Genomic DNA, 17,035 nt, shown 5'->3' on the forward strand with positions numbered 1-17,035 from the left:
CACACACACACACACTCACTAACACACACACACACAGTCACTAACACACACACACACAGTCACTAACACACACACACAGTCACTAACACACACACACACACACACACACACACACACACACACACACAGTCACTAACACACACAGTCACAAACACACACAGTCACTAACACACACAGTCACTAACACACACACACCATAACACACACACAGTCACTAACACACACAGTCACTACACACACACACACACACACACACACACACACACACACACACACACACACACAACACAGTCACTAACACACACACACACTAACACAGTCACTAACACACACTAACACACACACACACAGTCACTAACACACACACAGTCACTAACACACACACAGTCACTAACACACACACACACACAGTCACTAACACACACAGTCACTAACACACACACACCACAACACAGTCACTAACACACACAGTCACTAACACACACAGTCACTAACACACACAGTCACTAACACACACACACACACACACACACACAGTCACTAACACACACACGTCACTAACACACACACAGTCACTAACACACACACACACACACACACACACAACACACACACCACAACACACACAGTCACTAACACACACACACACCACAACACACACAGTCACTAACACACACACACAGTCACTAACACACAGTCACTAACACACACACACACACACAGTCACTAACACACACACACAGTCACTAACACACACACACACACACAGTCACTAACACACACACACAGTCACTAACACACACACACAGTCACTAACACACACAGTCACTAACACACACACACACTAACACACACAGTCACTAACACACACACACACACACACACACAGTCACTAACACACACACACACACTAACACAGTCACTAACACACACACACAGTCACTAACACACACACAGTCACTAACACACACACCACAACACACACACAGTCACTAACACACACACCACAACACACACACACAGTCACTAACACACACACACACACACAGTCACTAACACACACAGTCACTAACACACACACACACACACACACACACACACACACACACACACACACACACACACACACACACACACACACACACACACACACACACAGTCACTAACACACACACACAGTCACTAACACACACACAGTCACTAACACACACACAGTCACTAACACACACACACAGTCACTAACACACACACATCACTAACACACACACACACACAGTCACTAACACACACACACAGTCACTAACACACACACCACACACACACACACAGTCACTAACACACACAGTCACTAACACACACACAGTCACTAACACACACACACACACAGTCACTAACACACACACACACACACAGTCACTAACACACACACCACAACACACACACAGTCACTAACACACACACAGTCACTAACACACACACCACACACACACACACACACACACACACACACACACAGTCACTAACACACACACACAGTCACTAACACACACACACAGTCACTAACACACACACCACAACACACACACAGTCACTAACACACACACACACACAGTCACTAACACACACAACACACACACACAGTCACTAACACACACACACACAACACACACACACACAGTCACTAACACACACACACACACACACAGTCACTAACACACACACACACACACACACACACACACACAGTCACTAACACACACACACACAGTCACTAACACACACACACAGTCACTAACACACACACACAGTCACTAACACACACACAGTCACTAACACACACACACACACACACACACACACAGTCACTAACACACACAGTCACTAACACACACACACACACACACTAACACAGTCACTAACACACACACACACTAACACAGTCACTAACACACACTAACACACACACACACAGTCACTAACACACACACAGTCACTAACACACACACGGTAACTAACACACACACACACACAGTCACTAACACACACACACAGTCACTAACACACACACACACACACACACACACAGTCACTAACACACACACACACACACAGTCACTAACACACACACACACACATATATATATACACAACTAAACATGCATTAAATCAGACAAATTCCTCAACTGCCCTGAGACATGACGGTAACCTCCTACAGCCACGTGGGGGACAGAGAGAGATGTCCACAGCCACGTGGGGGACAGAGAGAGATGTCCACAGCCACGTAGGGGACACAGAGAGATGTCCACAGCCACGTGGGGGACAGAGAGAGATGTCCTACAGCCACGTGGGGGACACAGAGAGATGTCCTACAGCCACGTGGGGGACACAGAGAGATGTCCTACAGCCACGTGGGGGACACAGAGAGATGTCCTACAGCCACGTGGGGGACACAGAGAGATGTCCTACAGCCACGTGGGGGACACAGAGAGATGTCCTACAGCCACGTGGGGGACACAGAGAGATGTCCACAGCCACGTGGGGGACACAGAGAGATGTCCTACAGCCACGTGGGGGACACAGAGAGATGTCCTACAGCCACGTGGGGGACACAGAGAGATGTCCACAGCCACGTGGGGGACACAGAGAGATGTCCACAGCCACGTGGGGGACACAGAGAGATGTCCACAGCCACGTGGGGGACACAGAGAGATGTCCTACAGCCACGTGGGGGACACAGAGAGATGTCCTACAGCCACGTGGGGGACACAGAGAGATGTCCTACAGCCACGTGGGGGACAGAGAGATGTCCACGGCCACGTGGGGGACAGAGAGATGTCCACGGCCACGTGGGGGACACAGAGAGATGTCCTACAGCCACGTGGGGGACACAGAGGGATGTCCACGGCCACGTGGGGGACAGAGAGAGAGATGTCCACGGCCACGTGGGGGACAGAGAGAGATGTCCACGGCCACGTGGGGGACACAGAGAGATGTCCACGGCCACGTGGGGGACACAGATGTCCTACAGCCACGTGGGGGACACAGTCCACAGCCACGTGGGGGACACAGAGATGTCCACGGCCACGTGGGGGACACAGAGATGTCCACGGCCACGTGGGGGACACAGAGATGTCCACAGCCACGTGGGGGACACAGAGATGTCCACGGCCACGTGGGGGACACAGAGATGTCCACAGCCACGTGGGGGACACAGAGAGATGTCCACGGCCACGTGGGGGACACAGAGATGTCCACGGCCACGTGGGGACACAGAGAGGTGTCCTACAGCCACGTGAGGGACAGAGAGATGTCCTACAGCCACGTTAGGGTACAGAGAGATGTCCACAGCCACGTGGGGGACAGAGAGATGTCCCACAGCCACGTGGGGGACAGAGAGATGTCCACAGCCACGTGGGGGACAGAGAGAGATGTCCACGGCCACAGAGAGATGTCCACGGCCACGTCTCAGGAAATCTCCTCAACAGACATTCTATCCAACTCAGAAACGACTGTAAAAAGCAGGGTGCATGCATGTACCCGATGTTGGTGCCCTCGGGTATGACCCTCTGCCAGCCACACAGCATGGCATACTGGACAGAGGGCAGCAAGAAGCTCTTCGAGGCCAGCTTCAGCATGGTGTCAATGCCCTCCAGTCGTACCTCAGCACGTTCCAACTGGAAGGGAAATACAACGTGGACGTTAGATATATACGCCAAAGCAACTAACCCTGAACCTCCAGCCGTACCCTCAGCACGGTCAATTTATACATAATCCTACTACCTCATTTTATTCACTTCTGTCTCCCCTTTACACAATCTATCTGGCTACCTCATCTTCCTCACTATCCTGCTACTTCATCTTCCTCACCATCTGGCTACCTCACCATCTGGCTACCTCATCTTATTCACTATCCTGCTACCTCATCTTCCTCACTATCCTGCTACCTCATCTTCCTCAACATCTGGCTACCTCACCATCTGGCTACCTCATCTTATTCACTATCCTGCTACCTCACCATCTGGCTACCTCACCATCTGGCTACCTCACCATCTGGCTACCTCATCTTATTCACTATCCTGCTACCTCACCATCCGGCTACCTCACCATCCGGCTACCTCACCATCTGGCTACCTCACCATCTGGCTACCTCACCATCTGGCTACCTCATCTTATTCACTATCCTGCTACCTCATCTTCCTCACTATCCTGCTACCTCATCTTCCTCACCATCTGGCTACCTCATCTTCCTCACTATCCTGCTACCTCATTTTATTCACTTCTCTCCCCTTTACACAATCTATCCTGCTACATCACCTTCCACTCTATCCTGCTACCTCATCTTCCTCACCATCCGGCTACCTCATCTTCCTCACTATCTGGCTACCTCATCTTCCTCACTATCTGGCTACCTCATCTGGCTGACCTCATCATCTGGCTGACCTCATCATCTGGCTGACCTCATCATCTGGCTACCTCATCATCTGGCTACCTCATCATCTGGCTACCTCATCTTATTCACTATCCTGCTACCTCATCTTCCTCACCATCTGGCTACCTCACCATCTGGCTACCTCATCTTATTCACTATCCTGCTACCTCATCTTCCTCACCATCCTGCTACCTCACCATCTGGCTACCTCATCATCTGGCTACCTCATCTTCCTCACCATCTGGCTACCTCATTTTCCTCACTATCCTGCTACCTCATTTTATTCACTTCTCTCCCCTTTACACAATCTATCCTGCTACCTCACCTTCCTCACCATCTGGCTACCTCATCTTCCTCACCATCCGGCTTCCCTCATCTTCCTCATCATCTGGCTACCTCATCTTATTCACTATCCTTCTACCTCATCTTCCTCACCATCCTGCTACCTCATCTTCCTCACCATCTGGCTACCTCATCTTCCTCACCATCTGGCTACCTCATTTTCCTCACTATCCTGCTACCTCATTTTCTTCACTTCTCTCCCCTTTACACAATCTATCCTGCTACCTCACCTTCCTCACCATCTGGCTACCTCATCTTCCTCACCATCCGGCTTCCCTCATCTTCCTCACCATCCGGCTTCCCTCATCTTCCTCACCATCCGGCTTCCCTCACCATCCGGCTTCCCTCACCATCCGGCTTCCCTCATCTTCCTCACCATCCGGCTTCCCTCATCTTCCTCACCATCCGGCTTCCCTCATCTTCCTCACCATCCGGCTACCCTCATCTTCCTCACCATCCGGCTACCCTCATCTTCCTCACCATCCGGCTACCCTCATCTTCCTCACCATCCGGCTACCCTCATCTTCCTCACCATCCGGCTACCCTCATCTTCCTCACCATCCGGCTACCCTCATCTTCCTCACCATCCGGCTTCCCTCATCTTCCTCACCATCCGGCTTCCCTCATCTTCCTCACCATCCGGCTACCCTCATCTTCCTCACCATCCGGCTTCCCTCATCTTCCTCACCATCCGGCTTCCCTCATCTTCCTCACCATCCGGCTTCCCTCATCTTCCGGCTTCCCTCATCTTCCTCACCATCCGGCTTCCCTCATATTCCTCACCATCCGGCTTCCCTCATCTTCCTCACCATCCGGCTTCCCTCATCTTCCTCACCATCCTGCTACCTCATCTTCCTCACCATCCTGCTACCGCATCTTCCTCACCAACTGGCTTCCCTCATCTTCCTCACCAACTGGCTACCTCATCTTCCTCACCAACTGGCTACCTCATCATAATCACTTCTCTCCCCTTTACACAACTGATGCAAGGGATATGGATTCAATTGGACATAAATCAACATTTGAGATCTGCTTAATTAGATTTGGGAGTGTAATGTCCCTTTAATATTCACCCAGAACGTTCTTCCCCCTGTCTGATACGGACCTACAGAAATATAATTCTGACCGCTGGTCCACCCACCAAAAAAACCCCAATGTACTTGAATGTCCCCGTGTCCCATTCCGTACCTGTTTGAGAAGACACTTCCTCATCTTCTCCACGTCGAGTGGCTCCTCCTTCAGAGCGAACTCTACGATGGTCCCCATGAGGCTGGAGGTAGAGAAGACTCCCTGGACGCTGTGCTTCAGCCACTTAAACTTCTGGACATGAGCTACGGTGTTGAGGAGAGGAGCCAAACGATCCTGCTGCTAGACAACACACAGCAATACAACGGACATGGCAGATCACACCTCTGTTCAGGATGAAGCTGGGGGGGGGACAGAGAGAGGGGGGGACAGAGAGAGGCGGGGACAGAGAGAGGCGGGGACAGAGAGAGGCGGGGACAGAGAGAGGCGGGGACAGAGAGAGGCGGGGACAGAGGGGGAGCGGGGACAGAGGGGGACAGGCGGGGACAGAGGGGGGACAGGGAGAGAGCGGGGACAGGGAGAGAGGACAGGGAGGACAGGGAGAGAGAGAGGACAGGGAGGGGGGGACAGGCACCTTGGGTGTCTTGTTGGTGGGTGGTTTTCTGTCTGTGGGGGCGGGGCTTATGGGGACACAGAGCTCCTCCTCATTGGTCCCTTCGTTGTGTAGTTTCGTCTCCTCTACGTCTGCCGACTCAGACTTCTTAGGCACTTCAACAACAGACAGAGAACATCAACACAGTAGAGCCAGCAAACCAGCGTAACCCTTTACGTTAATAACACGGGGGAGAAACAGGCCTCGCTGGGCTCGCTGGTCACCCATCACCCATCACAACGACACAATAAATAACCTTTTACGTTAATAACACGGGGGAGAAACAGGCCTCGCTGGCCTCGCTGGTCACCCATCACAACGACACAATAAGCCTCGCTGGTCTCCCATCACAACGACACAATAAGCCTCGCTGGTCACCCATCACAACGACACAATAAGCCTCGCTGGTCTCCCATCACAACGACACAATAAGCCTCGCTGGTCTCGCTGGTCACCCATCACAACGACACAATAAGCCTCGCTGGTCTCCCATCACAACGACACAATAAGCCTCGCTGGTCTCGCTGGTCACCCATCACAACGACACAATAAGCCTCGCTGGTCTCGCTGGTCACCCATCACAACGACACAATAAGCCTCGCTGGTCTCCCCATCACAACGACACAATAAGCCTCGCTGGTCTCGCTGGTCACCCATCACAACGACACAATAAGCCTCGCTGGTCTCGCTGGTCTCCCATCACAACGACACAATAAGCCTCGCTGGTCTCCCATCACAACGACACAATAAGCCTCGCTGGTCTCGCTGGTCACCCATCACAACGACACAATAAGCCTCGCTGGTCTCGCTGGTCTCCCATCACAACGACACAATAAGCCTCGCTGGTCACCCATCACAACGACACAATAAGCCTCGCTGGTCTCGCTGGTCACCCATCACAACGACACAATAAGCCTCGCTGGTCTCGCTGGTCACCCATCACAACGACACAATAAGCCTCGCTGGTCTCCCATCACAACGACACAATAAGCCTCGCTGGTCTCGCTGGTCACCCATCACAACGACACAATAAGCCTCGCTGGTCACCCATCACAACGACACAATAAGCCTCGCTGGTCACCCATCACAACGACACAATAAGCCTCGCTGGTCTCGCTGGTCACCCATCACAACGACACAATAAGCCTCGCTGGTCTCGCTGGTCACCCATCACAACGACACAATAAGCCTCGCTGGTCTCCCATCACAACGACACAATAAGCCTCGCTGGTCTCCCATCACAACGACACAATAAGCCTCGCTGGTCTCGCTGGTCACCCATCACAACGACACAATAAGCCTCGCTGGTCTCCCACCCATCACAACGACACAATAAGCCTCGCTGGTCTCGCTGGTCACCCATCACAACGACACAATAAGCCTCGCTGGTCACCCATCACAACGACACAATAAGCCTCGCTGGTCACCCATCACAACGACACAATAAGCCTCGCTGGTCTCGCTGGTCACCCATCACAACGACACAATAAGCCTCGCTGGTCTCGCTGGTCACCCATCACAACGACACAATAAGCCTCGCTGGTCTCCCATCACAACGACACAATAAGCCTCGCTGGTCTCCCATCACAACGACACAATAAGCCTCGCTGGTCTCCCATCACAACGACACAATAAGCCTCGCTGGTCTCGCTGGTCACCCATCACAACGACACAATAAATAACCCTTCTGAGGCCAGTAACTACCTCTCTTCTTCCTGCAGTCTCTGATGAGCTTCTGCGTGATCCTCTTCCAGCGCGGCTGGGCACTGAGCAGCTTCAGCTTGGACACGATGGAGAGGTCGCTGCTAACGGCGGGACGCAGCTCGTTAAACAGGAAGCGCAGCCTCTCGATGACAGGAGCACAGACCTCTTTATAACTACGACCTTGTTCCTGGTGGGTCTGGGATACCGAGGATAGAGAGAGAGAGAGAGACACTGTACCTATCTATCCCCCAAAATACCAAACTCAGGATCTACCGTCACTAGCCTGGTCACATATCTCGCAGTGCTGTATCGGCAACTTCTATGGGCGTACCAAAGACCAGAAGAGTTGGATATATACAGCACAAACGGACCTGGGACCAGGCTAACAACTATCACATTCAATTACTTTTTCTATTTAGGATTAAATGATAGGCAGGTATGATAGGCAGGTATCAAGGCAGGTATGATAGGCAGGTATGATAGGCAGGTATGATAGGCAGGTATGATAGGCAGGTATGATAGGCAGGTATGATAGGCAGGTATGAAGTGTACCTTGATTAACGAGCACTTAGCCTGGTAGACCATGCGACACACGTCAATCACCGATCTGGGGATGGTCCTCTGCTTCCCCTGCTCCACGCCCAAGGCACATTGGTTGACGAGCGAAAGGGCGACGTGACCTATGAGAGAGCCAGACGCTGCAGTCAATCACGCCGGAGCAACCAATCAAATCACTTGATGAACTAGAGAACTTCTAAATTACCCCGCTGTTACTGCATAGACAGTACGGAAGTAGAAATGTCTCTATTGCGAACCAAAAGGACAATATTCTATATTTTTAACATAACTACGTAGCTAATTCAAAATGGAATACAGTTCAAAAGACCACAACGGAAGATCAAACTCTGTCTCAGTGGTTAGAGGCGTGCGACAGTGTGGCGTGCGACAGTGTGGCGTGCGACAGTGTGGCGTGCGACAGTGTGGTGTGCGACAGTGTGGCGTGCGAGCGCAGGGCGGGTGGTTGCTAGGTTACCGAGGTCCTGGTGTTTGAGCAGGCAGCAAAGAAGCAGGCGTCCGACTTCCTCCACAGGGTGCTCCAGGGGGAAGGTAATGGGCGTGATGAGGTGGTACTGTTTACAGCACCGCTCCATTTGGCACAGGAAGTCCTGGAACAGAAAACGACCAAACAGAAGCTCTAAGACGACACATCTAATGGAGGTAGATCGGTGACACACACACGAAGAAGAAACAGGACCGTAAGCCCAGAACTAAAGTGGATACTATCGCCACAGGACCGTAAGCCCAGAACTAAAGCTACCAGTAGATACTATCGCCACAGGACCGTAAGCCCAGAACTAAAGCTACCAGTGGATACTATCGCCACAGGACCGTAAGCCCAGAACTTAAGCTACCAGTGGATACTATCGCCACAGGACCGTAAGCCCAGAACTAAAGCTACCAGTGGATACTATCGCCACAGGACCGTAAGCCCAGAACTAAAGCTACCAGTGGATACTATCGCCACAGGACCGTAAGCCCAGAACTAAAGCTACCAGTGGATACTATCGCCACAGGACCGTAAGCCCAGAACTAAAGCTACCAGTGGATACTATCGCCACAGGACCGTAAGCCCAGAACTAAAGCTACCAGTGGATACTATCGCCACAGGACCGTAAGCCCAGAACTAAAGCTACCAGTGGATACTATCGCCACAGGACCGTAAGCCCAGAACTAAAGCTACCAGTGGATACTATCGCCACAGGACCGTAAGCCCAGAACTTAAGCTACCAGTGGATACTATCGCCACAGGACCGTAAGCCCAGAACTAAAGCTACCAGTGGATACTATCGCCACAGGACCGTAAGCCCAGAACTAAAGCTACCAGTGGATACTATCGCCACAGGACTGTCCAGCTCCAGGATGGGGTATAACCAGTGTATCAGATAGCTACGGATAAATTAGATGTATTAAATATAGTCACAGCTCCAAATACCAATTTCAAATGTATGATTATCACCCTAAACCTGCCTTCCTGGCCCCCTGGCCTCCAACCCCTGGGCCCCTAACGCCTAACCCCTGGGCCCTAACGCCTAACCCCTGGGTCCTAACGCCTAATCCCTGGGTCCTAACGCCTAATCCCTGGGTCCTAACCCCTGGCCCCTAACGCCTAACCCCTGGGCCCCTAACCCCTGGGCCCTAACCCCCGGGCCCCTAACCCCCTGGCCCCCTAACCCCTGGGCCATAACACCTAGGCCCTAACCCCTAGGTCCCTGGCCCCCTGGGCTCCTAACCCCTGGGCCCCTAACCCCTGGGCCCCTAACCCCCTAACCCCTGGGCCCCCTAACCTTCACAGTGTGGTCCTGAGTGGTGTTGTCAGCGATAGCCTGTAAGAAGGGCTGAGCATGGTCGCTGAGGGTGAGCCTGCGAGAATATATCTGTTGAGCCTTATCTGGCGTTCCCGGCGTCCAGCAGTGGTCCTCATCCTTCTCCTCGTTGTAGTTGTAGTGGATCTGACTGGTCTGCAGACCACCTTGGAAGATGGACGACTGCAGCCATTCTGATGAGAGAGAGAGAGAGAGAGAGAGAGAGAGAGAGAGAGAGAGAGAGAGAGAGAGAGAGAGAGAGGTAATGTGCTGGTTAGGAACTGATCAGATGAATCAAACAGCACGACAGAGTTGTGTTGTTGAAACTCACAGGGATGCTTTCCTAGAAACAGATTAAACCTCGATTGAAAATCACTCAATCTGAAACCTGTCCACAAAGTTCCATTAAAACTATGGTGATGCACTGACTAGTACATTATCTCCATGGACAACAGGTCAGGGTTACTGACTAGTACATTATCTCCATGGACAACAGGTCAGGGTCAAGGTTACTGACTAGTACATTATCTCCATGGACAACAGGTCAGGGTTACTGACTAGTACATTATCTCCATGGACAACAGGTCAGGGTCAAGGTTACTGACTAGTACATTATCTCCATGGACAACAGGTCAGGGTTACTGACTAGTACATTATCTCCATGGACAACAGGTCAGGGTCAAGGTTACTGACTAGTACATTATCTCCATGGACAACAGGTCAGGGTCAAGGTTACTGACTAGTACATTATCTCCATGGACAACAGGTCAGGGTCAAGGTTACTGACTAGTACATTATCTCCATGGACAACAGGTCAGGGTCAAGGTTACTGACTAGTACATTATCTCCATGGACAACAGGTCAGGGTTACTGACTAGTACATTATCTCCATGGACAACAGGTCAAGGTTACTGATCAGTACATTATCTCTATGGACAACAGGTCAGGGTTACTGACTAGTACATTATCTCTATGGACAACAGGTCAGGGTCACTCACTGGCACATTCTATCTCCATGGGTGACAGGGGTGTGCTGTTGGCCAGGTAAGAGGCGTGGAGGCCCAGCAGGAGTCCCAGGTTCCTCTCTGTGTCGATGAGGGGGGAGCACAGGCTGCTCAGGTCTGGGGTGGTCACTGTCTCCTGGTTGGGCTGGAGGACACGGGGAACAGAGAGAGGACAGGACCCGGGGAACAGAGAGAGGACAGGACCCGGAGAACAGAGAGAGGAGAGGACCCGGGGAACAGAGAGAGGAGAGGACCCGGGGAACGGAGAGAGGACCCGGGGAACGGAGAGAGGACCCGGGGAACAGAGAGAGGACCCGGGGAACAGAGAGAGGACCCGGGGAACAGAGAGAGGACCCGGGGAACAGAGAGAGGACCCGGGGAACAGAGAGAGGACCCGGGGAACAGAGAGAGGACCCGGGGAACAGAAAGAGGACACAGGGAACAGAAAGAGGACACAGGGAACAGAAAGAGGACACAGGGAACAGAAAGAGGACACAGGGAACAGAGAGAGGACCCGGGGAACAGAGAGAGGACACAGGGAACAGAAAGAGGACACAGGGAACAGAAAGAGGACACAGGGAACAGAAAGAGGACACAGGGAACAGAAAGAGGACACAGGGAACAGAAAGAGGACACAGGGAACAGAAAGAGGACACAGGGAACAGAAAGAGGACACAGGGAACAGAAAGAGGACACAGGGAACAGAAAGAGGACACAGGGAACAGAAAGAGGACACAGGGAACAGAAAGAGGACACAGGGAACAGAAAGAGGACACAGGGAACAGAAAGAGGACACAGGGAACAGAAAGAGGACACAGGGAACAGAAAGAGGACACAGGGAACAGAAAGAGGACACAGGGAACAGAAAGAGGACACAGGGAACAGAAAGAGGACACAGGGAACAGAAAGAGGACACAGGGAACAGAAAGAGGACACAGGGAACAGAAAGAGGACACAGGGAACAGAAAGAGGACACAGGGAACAGATATACCGTAAAAATACTTTTGAGACTGCTCCCGAGAATATTTTCCATGTTCAATGCCTGTTTGGGGATTATTCTGAGACTTTCGAAGACAAATCAAAATCTGTTCCAAGACTAATCAAAGACAAAGAACAACAGTGAGAAGTCTAACAGCTGTGAAGAAATAACGATCCATGAATACACACCTCTATGTACTGTCCAACACAGAAAGCCTGCATAGAGACCCTGGTGTCTTCGAACTGCAGGGCTGCTTCCAACGCGACTACAGGGTCGTCTCCTGTAAACTGGGCTATAAAGGAGAGGTTACAAGGTTACAACACGATACACACTGAAGAATAAATTACATCAGTCAAAAGGAAACGTAATCAAATAAGCATAGAAGGAATAGATTGGTTAAAGCCAACTCTAAACCAGTAACGTGTTCTACAGTTTCAGAAGGACCGCAGTGGATCACAATACATCTACAACAAAACAACAGTCAAAAAAAGAGATAGTTGGTAGTTCAATGCTTGTGTTTCTCCACTGTTCAATACCCAGGATGCTGTTCCCTGTGAGCGACTGGGCCTGGAAGTCTTTGATGTCGTAGACTTTCCCGTCGATGACGGTCCAGAAGCCGCCATCTTTGTTGTGGTTCTCCAGGTCGGCCTTGCGGATGAGAGACATCTCCTCGTTGTTCTTAGAGCTCTGCCCTGTGAAGAACGAGCCTGCCGCAGCAGACCCACAACTAGTTACATTCTAACCACAACTAACCACTAACCCACAACTAGTTACATTCTAACCACAACTAACCACTAACCCACAACTAGTTACATTCTAACCACAACACTAACCACTAACCCACAACTAGTTACATTCTAACCACACCACTAACCCACAACAAGTTACATTCTAACCTCAACTAAGGTTAGGCTCTGTACCCCTGCCCTCCCCCTCTCTCCCCCAGGAGGCTCTGTACCCCTGCCCTCCCCCTCTCTCCCCCAGGAGGCTCTGTACCCCTGCCCTCCCCCTCTCTCCCCCAGGAGGCTCTGTACCCCTGCCCTCCCCCTCTCTCCCCCAGGAGGCTCTGTACCCCTGACCTCCCCCAGGAGGCTCTGTACCCCTGCCCTCCCCCTCCCCAGGAGGCTCTGTACCCCTGCCCCCTCCCCTCTCTCCCCAGGAGGCTCTGTACCCCTGCCCTCCCCTATCCTCCAGGAGGCTCTGTACCCCTGACCTCCCCCCCCTCTCCCCCAGGAGGCTCTGTACCCCTGACCTCCCCTCCTCCCCCAGGAGGCTCTGTACCCCTGACCTCCCCCTCTCCCCCAGGAGGCTCTGTACCCCTGACCTCCCCCTCTCCCCCAGGAGGCTCTGTACCCCTGACCTCTCCCCCAGGAGGCTCTGTACCCCTGACCTCCCCCTCCTCCCCCAGGAGGCTCTGTACCCCTGACCCCCCCACCCCTCTCCCCCAGGAGGCTCTGTACCCCTGACCTCCCCCCTCCTCCCCCAGGAGGCTCTGTACCCCTGACCTCCCCCCTCCCCCAGGAGGCTCTGTACCCCTGACCCCCCCCCACCCCTCTCCCCCAGGAGGCTCTGTACCCATGATGCCAGGCCAGGCCAGGTCTTCGTTGTCGTCCCTCTCATGTCCAGGCGCCAGGTGGTTGAAGCGGTCCAGGTGTTCCAGCAGCCCAGCCAGCAGAGGGATGGAGCCGGTCTCCTGAATCAGACCAGCGTCGATGGTCAGCAGCAACACGATGGACACCACCAGCTCAGGGAGTAGAACGCCTACAGGACCAGAGGGAAAAAAACACAGGTCCTTGTTCGTCTGCTTACCCGATGGGAATATATAACACTCTCACATCATACTGCCTCAAAAACAGCTACGAGTCAGGGTTGATCCATTCAGAAAGTAAATTGGAAGGAATTGGAATTTCAGTTTCATTCCTAAATGGAAATGGAATTGATCCGAACCGCGGTCTGAGTACAGCCTCGTAGATTTAGATGAAACCAGAGTAATACTGACCGGTGAGGTCACCCTCGATGACCCGGGACACTTCGTTAAAGTGTCGGTGTCCGGCGAAGGCGATGCTGGTAGCCACAGGCAGGATGTCTCCAATGTGAGTACACAGCAGGGCAATGTACTTCTTCAACAGCGACCCCACACCCAGCAGCTCTGGGTCTGCAGGAAGGAAAGACCAACGAAACGGACACCTGTTTAGGCGAGATGCTGGCTAGCGGAGTAGAACACTAGAAAAAATATAAAAGGAGAGCAGCACGATGAAATAATGGAATAACCTATTAACCAACGTTTGGGACAGACAAGCCGTCGTCACCAGGGTATAATGACAAACACTGCGGGTCGCTAGTTTATATGGCGTCAAAGGAAATAAACAGGTGTCTGTAATCATGGCCTGATATCATTGGTTGACTTACAGATATAGAAAGAACATACAAAAAACATGAATGGATAACAGAAACTTCATTAAATAGTACCCGCAAAACACCAGTCTCAACGTCAACAGTGAAGAGGCGACTAAGATGCTGGCCTTCTTGGCAGAGTTCCTCTGTCCAGTCTCAACGTCAACAGTGAAGAGGCGACTCGGATGCTGGCCTTCTTGGCAGAGTTCCTCTGTCCAGTCTCAACGTCAACAGTGAAGAGGCGACTAAGATGCTGGCCTTCTTGGCAGAGTTCCTCTGTCCAGTCTCAACGTCAACAGTGAAGAAGAGGCGACTAAGATGCTGGCCTTCTTGGCAGAGTTCCTCTGTCCAGTCTCAACGTCAACAGTGAAGAAGAGGCGACTAAGATGCTGGCCTTCTTGGCAGAGTTCCTCTGTCCAGTCTCAACGTCAACAGTGAAGAGGCGACTCCAGGATGCTGGCCTTCTAGGCAGAGTTCATTGAGACCGGTGTTTTGCGGGTACTATTTAATGAAGCTGCCAGTTGAGGACTTGTGAGGCGTCTGTTTCTCAAACTAGACACTCTAATGTACTTGTCCTCTTGCTCAGTTGTGCACTGGGGCCTCCCACTCCTCTTTCTATTCTGGTTAGAGACAGTTTGCACTGTTCTGTGAAGGGAGTAGTACACAGCGTTGTACCAGATCTTCAGTTTCTTGGCAATTTCTCGCATGGAATAGCCTTCATTTCTCAGAACAAGAATAGACTGACGAGTTTCAGAAAAAAGTTATTTGTTTCTGACCATTTTGAGCCTGTAATCGAACCCACAAATGCTGATGCTCCCGATACTCAACTAGTCTAAAGAAGGCCAGTTTTATTGCTTCTTTAAATCAGAACAACAGTTTTCAGCTGTGCTAACATAATTGCAAAAGGGTTCTAATGATCAATTAGCCTTTTAAAATGATAAACTTGGATTAGCTAACACAACGTGCACAATGAGGACTCACTGTTTCAGTTAAACCTGCACAATGAGGACTCACTGTTTCTGTTAAACATGCACAATGAGGACTCACTGTTTCTTATAAACCTGCACAATGAGGACTCACTGTTTCTGTTAAACCTGCACAATGAGGACTCACTGTTTCAGTTAAACCTGCACAATGAGGACTCACTGTTTCTGTTAAACCTGCACAATGAGGACTCACCGTTTCAGTTAAACCTGCACAATGAGGACTCACCGTTTCAGTTAAACCTGCACAATGAGGACTCACCGTTTCTGTTAAACCTGCACAATGAGGACTCACCGTTTCAGTTAAACCTGCACAATGAGGACTCACTGTTTCAGTTAAACCTGCACAATGAGGACTCACTGTTTCAGTTAAACCTGCACAATGAGGACTCACCGTTTCAGTTAAACCTGCATAATGAGGACTCACCGTTTCAGTTAAACCTGCACAATGAGGACTCACCGTTTCAGTTAAACCTGCATAATGAGGACTCACTGTTTCAGTTAAACCTGCACAATGAGGACTCACTGTTTCAGTTAAACCTGCACAATGAGGACTCACCGTTTCAGTTAAACCTGCATAATGAGGACTCACTGTTTCAGTTAAACCTGCACAATGAGGACTCACTGTTTCAGTTAAACCTGCACAATGAGGACTCACTGTTTCAGTTAAACCTGCACAATGAGGACTCACTGTAACTGATAAACTAAAACAAAAAAAGTTTTTTCGGTTAGGGATTTTTCTTAAATTTAAAAGGATACAAATTTAGTTTAAACGTTTAAAACGTTTTAAAACGTTCACAACTCTAAATGGGAAGGACTGTGACGACTCACTGTATCCATTGGTGTTTTCGGTGCCGTTGACCCCCAGGTAGAGTTTGCTGACCAGCAGCCTCTGAAAGCGCAGCAGCAGGTCGAGGGAGGCCGAGCGTTCTTTACCGACGTGCTCCGCGTCGACCCCGCTCGATATCCTCCTGGCCGCGTCCTTCAGTCTACCGATGGTCTGGGAGGCCATGTTCCTGAGGGATCGAAAAAAAAACACAATAACCTTTTAAGTTCATTCCGTACAATATTCAACACATTTGGCGAGATGTACACACAGGTGACTACACAGGTGACTACACAGGTGACTACACAAGTGACTACTATACAGTGGGGGGGG

At 51.2% G+C, this 17,035-nt stretch overlaps 1 protein-coding gene across 10 annotated transcripts in view; it reads right to left on the reverse strand.

The window, feature by feature from the left end:
• herc2 (HECT and RLD domain containing E3 ubiquitin protein ligase 2) overlaps positions 1-17,035 on the reverse strand; it is a 283,800-nt gene that overhangs the window by 194,469 nt on the left and 72,296 nt on the right. For 8 of the 10 annotated variants that reach the window (XM_045687211.1, XM_045687213.1, XM_045687210.1 and 5 more), the window contains 13 exons: positions 16,708-16,892; positions 14,499-14,654; positions 14,075-14,260; positions 13,036-13,206; positions 12,688-12,791; positions 11,515-11,665; positions 10,499-10,710; positions 9,187-9,319; positions 8,706-8,833; positions 8,154-8,349; positions 6,432-6,565; positions 5,960-6,139; positions 3,538-3,674 (listed from right to left, as the gene is read on the reverse strand). In XM_045687211.1, the coding sequence (XP_045543167.1) occupies positions 3,538-3,674; positions 5,960-6,139; positions 6,432-6,565; positions 8,154-8,349; positions 8,706-8,833; positions 9,187-9,319; positions 10,499-10,710; positions 11,515-11,665; positions 12,688-12,791; positions 13,036-13,206; positions 14,075-14,260; positions 14,499-14,654; positions 16,708-16,892 (2,073 nt within the window). The remainder of the gene's footprint in view (positions 1-3,537; positions 3,675-5,959; positions 6,140-6,431; positions 6,566-8,153; positions 8,350-8,705; positions 8,834-9,186; positions 9,320-10,498; positions 10,711-11,514; positions 11,666-12,687; positions 12,792-13,035; positions 13,207-14,074; positions 14,261-14,498; positions 14,655-16,707; positions 16,893-17,035) is intronic. The other 2 variants (XM_045687214.1, XM_045687209.1) reach the window with 2 other exon arrangements.

This window comes from Salmo salar, chromosome ssa10 (genome assembly GCF_905237065.1).
Source record: "Salmo salar chromosome ssa10, Ssal_v3.1, whole genome shotgun sequence".
NCBI lineage: Eukaryota > Metazoa > Chordata > Actinopteri > Salmoniformes > Salmonidae > Salmo > Salmo salar.